At 56.7% G+C, this 4,304-nt stretch overlaps 1 protein-coding gene across 1 annotated transcript in view; it reads right to left on the reverse strand.

Moving 5' to 3' along the window:
* CRHR1 (corticotropin releasing hormone receptor 1) overlaps positions 1 to 4,304 on the reverse strand; it is a 49,936-nt gene that overhangs the window by 18,163 nt on the left and 27,469 nt on the right. Inside the window, exon 3 of the mRNA XM_006159111.3 lies at positions 2,044 to 2,163. Within this exon, the coding sequence (XP_006159173.1) occupies positions 2,044 to 2,163 (120 nt within the window). The remainder of the gene's footprint in view (positions 1 to 2,043; positions 2,164 to 4,304) is intronic.

Genomic DNA, 4,304 nt, shown 5'->3' on the forward strand with positions numbered 1-4,304 from the left:
CCCCCCCCGGGAGGCCGGGTCATCGGGAAGGGGTAGGCTTTGATGGGGAGGAGGAGGTGATCCTGAAAGAAGACAGGCCCAACAACTGGGGAATCGTTGCCAGGGAGGATGCGACCTCCTTGTCTTTAATTGCTGAGCTGAGCAGTCCTCCCAAAGAATCATGGGAAAGTGGATATTTTTGGAAATGCTTCCCATCCCTTTGAAGATCGGATGTAGCAGAAGGGAGGGCACTGAGGATGAGGCCTAGAAGTCCTGGAAGCACCTCATCAGTAAATGAATTAATTAGAGCCTAATAATTGGGTACAGCCCTGGGTTCCTGCTCGCTACCAATGGCACGGGTGTTCTCATCGTCATCTGGCACGGGGGCACCTGGGAAAGGCAGGCTTCTGGCTCTGCCCTGAAATGCCAACCCCACATCAAGGGACCATCCTCAGCTCCTTTCCTGGGATCACAGAGGGTAGAGCGAGGGAGCCCAGAAGGCACCCCCCAACCTCCACTCTGCAGGTGGAGAGACGGAGACCACTTAAGGCAGAGCTGGCAAATGAACTAATGCATGTCCAGAGACTCAGGCCTGAAATGCTTATTTGGGTGTGTTGAGTTACCCTTGGGGAGAAGAGCAGAGGGAGCTCGTGGAGAACAGACAGGGATGTGACCACAGAGAGTCTTCAGGCCCCACTCAGAAGCACAGACTTGATCATGCAGGTCATGGAGACCCAGAGACTAAGTCCAAGCGAGGGTGTGATAGGGTCAGATCTGGAACCAGGAGTAGAGATCTGGGTGCCAGCTCAGTGGCAGTGGTACTGGGTAGGAGAGCAGGTGAGGTCAGACATGAGGATCACTTTGGAGGTGGGGCTGAGAGGGCCTGGTGTCTCCTCCAGGAAGCCCCCACCCACTCCCATATGCCAGTCCAGTGCTGCCTCTGGCCTGGGACTCCAGGCAGTGGACAGGCTCTAGCACTAGGCCCTCTGATCCTGCCTTCAAGTTCTGTGTTCTTGGGCAAGTTGCAAGTGATTAGTCTCTATACCTCAATATCCTTATTGTGAAATGAGCCCTATTAAATTTGACGCTGGCCAACTTAATTGGATGCACCCCCAAACTCACCTCTAACTCAGTCTCTTGGGCCCCTCCTCCTGTTTTCTCCCCTTAGTCCTCACACTCCTCCTGGTGCTTCCCCTCCTCCTCTGGGCCTTCCCACAGTCCTGATGTCTCCACAGACACATGAGGCTGCCTGTCACAGCCTCTTGCCCTGCACCAGCGCCTCTCAGGGAAGGGCCATAGTCACTGTCCTGCCTGGGCTCTCACACTCCTCCTTGGACCAGACAGGGAACCCCAACCCCAGGGACCTGGGTCCGCACTCTCCCTGGGACAGGTTAGGGCCTGGGCCTGCAGCTGCTGCTCCCATGATTAGCAGGTTCCTGAGTCATTGACAAGGGAGAGCAAATTAATTCTAAGGGTGGCAGGTGGAATAGCAGGGAGCTGCAAAGCCTGGTGGTGGAGGCCGGGGCCTCCAGGGAGCGAGCTGTTTACCTGGGGATCGAGTATCAGAACAAACCCCTGGGTCACTCCGCCCCACCCCATCTGAAACTCCGGGTCTCCTGCCTTCTGGCTGGAGGGCCCTGGGCAGGCCTCGGGACCTCTCTGAGCTCAGGGTTCTCACACACCAAGTTGTGGCTGTTCTGATCATTCCTATCCTATCTCACGGGGTTGTTGGAAGCTCCTGAAGTTTGTCAGCAGAAGGAAGAAGTGCCAGACAGAACTGGATGCAAATTCCACGGTCACCCCTATCAGCTGGTGATCTCGGGCAAACTTCCTGACTTCTCTGTGCCTCAGAGGTCTCGGGTATAAGATGGGTCACAGCATCTTCCAGGGGTCTGGAGGAATCGGCAGGAATGAGCACAGGGTACCCGGCAGAACACAGAGCTGGCCTTGCAGATAGCGGCCGTGCACGCAGAGGCATTACTGCTATAGCCATTACCATGACTTCTCCCACCTCTGGCTCTTCTCAACCTGCCCCACCTCCCGTGGATCCCCCTTCTCCCTTACTTGTGGTGTTGTAGCGGACACCGTAGAAAAAGGCAGGGCAGGGCCGAACCACCAACTGTCCTGCGGGGCTCCGAGGCCAGCAGGTGCCAATGAGGTCCACGGATGCGTTGCACTGCAGTCCTGGGGGCAGAGACAGTGATGAGGCAGAACAAGATCCCTGCCCCAGGCTCCGGGCAGACAGAGGGCGCTCCAGTGTCCTGTCCACCTCCCGACTGGCTCACAGTCATGCACCAGCTGGGGACAGGGCAAGAGCAATGGCCCCAGTGCTGAAATGAGCTCGTCCTGTGCAGAAGAGACACTAGGGGAAGAAATCTGAATATGACGCTATGGCACTGGGGAGCAGGGTGGGCTCCAGAGCACAGCAGGAAGAGTTGGCTGGAGATGGTGTGAAGAGCTAAGGTCCTGGAGGAGTGGTACGTTTCAGGTCCTTTGTTCTGTAGCCTGAGGACACTTTTCTCAGCTCCTCATTTGTGACAGACTGGAACAGGACACGTCAATCCTTGACCCAACCCTGTCCATGTTTCTGAAACCAGACACATTTACCCTGGCCCTGCGGGGGGAAGCAGCTACGTGGGGTTGGCAACCACGCTACCTGAGCTGTGCTGTTTGTGTTTGGGTCTGTGCTGGGCCCTGAGAGAGGCCTGGCAGGGAAGGGGGCCATGGGGAGAAAGGGAAGGGCAACGTCACCCTGAGAGTGTAAAGGGCTCAGAGCTGGGAGTCCGGGCTCTGCTAACTCATCTGCGCTGTCACCACAGGCTAGTTACTTGCCCTCTTGGGACCTGAGTGGCTTCATCTATAGTAAAACAAAGTGGCTGGACTAGATCAGAAATTCTTAATCTCAGTCTACTGGAAGCTTCAAGGGTTCAGAGTGACCCTGAAGATCATTAAAAATTTGGCATATACATGCATTTTCATGGGGAAAGGGGCTAGTGGCTTCCAGTAGATTCTCAAAGGGATTTGTGAGTCACAAGAAGTATGAACAGCTGCACGAGAAAGAAGCTGTCGGAGGCCCCTTCCAAACACTTCCTCGTAACTAGAGAGTTTTATGGAGTGGAGTGCACGCGCACGTACGTTGAGGGCAGGGCTGGGCCACAGTGACAGGGGGTACGGCCTCCAAGGGGCAGTCCTGGCACCCCTCCTTTCTCTCACACGAGGCTGGCATGCAGTCCTGGCAAGCCCCAGTGTCCCCACCCCAGGGGTAGGGGGTTCATAAGCTGTGACTGGCACAGGAATGCACAGGCAAGCCAGGGGAGACACGAGCCAACGGTGATGAGGGGCAGCTTCTTCAGGGCTGGGCACCTGCGGCTGCCAAGCCCTGGAAGGGGCCGGCCTGCCGTCTCCTCCCCAGCGAGCCTGTCTCCAGTGTCTCAGGAAACAGCGCTGAGTTCAGCTGGCTTCCTCCCTGCTGCACTCGGGCGGAGCTGAGCAGCCCTTGTACCAAATGCTGGCTTTCCTTTCTAATCAAAGGCGTTCGGGAGTGTTTGTGCAAATCAGGGCTCGAGGGGCAGAGGCCTTAAGGCCAAGTGGCTTAATTGAAAGAGAGAAATCTGGATTGGAGCTTAATGGACAGAAGGAGATGGCAGGCCAGGTGGCTGGAGCGGGCCAAGCCCGGGTGCTGGGCCTCCGTGGAGCCTCTGTGAATGTCATCACGGAGCGGTGGTGGAGGCAGGGCAGGGAGGGCAGCAGGGCCGCCGTGGCCAGGGCACACCAGGTTGGGGTTGAGATCTGCAGTGGATCACGCTGACAGCGCTGGGCGCCGAGTCCGGGGGTGACGTTACGAACCACGCTCTGCTCTTTCCAAGCTCTCCATCCATTCCGCTGGGCCCTCGGCCGCCTTGCCATCCCATTACTCCCCTTTTAGATGAGGAAATTGAGGCTCAGGGACCTTAAGTGACTTGCCAAGATCACGAGTCAGGAAGTGAAAGAACCAAGAAATGGCCAGAATTTCTGAACTAAGTCTTCTCTGTTACCGTGTGTCAGTGAGAGTGTGGGAGAGGCAGCAGGCAGGGAGGCGCGCTTGCCGAGGCTGTGTACCGGGCATATACCAGGGGCTTTGCACACGCCATCTCGTTCAGTGACACCACTGTACCTTCCTCAGTAGCTTGTTCATCCATCCATCCATTCGTCCATCCACTCATTCACAATGAGCTAGGTGCCGGGGAGACTAAGTGGGGAGCCACATGTGGCTGCATCCACATCCACAACTAATGTGCCTTCTGGTTACTGTGGCGTTGCCCTTCCTCCTCCCTTCCCTCTCTCTC

The sequence above is a fragment of the Tupaia chinensis genome, unplaced genomic scaffold (assembly GCF_000334495.1).
Source record: "Tupaia chinensis unplaced genomic scaffold, TupChi_1.0 Scaffold000624_1, whole genome shotgun sequence".
Taxonomy (NCBI): domain Eukaryota; kingdom Metazoa; phylum Chordata; class Mammalia; order Scandentia; family Tupaiidae; genus Tupaia; species Tupaia belangeri.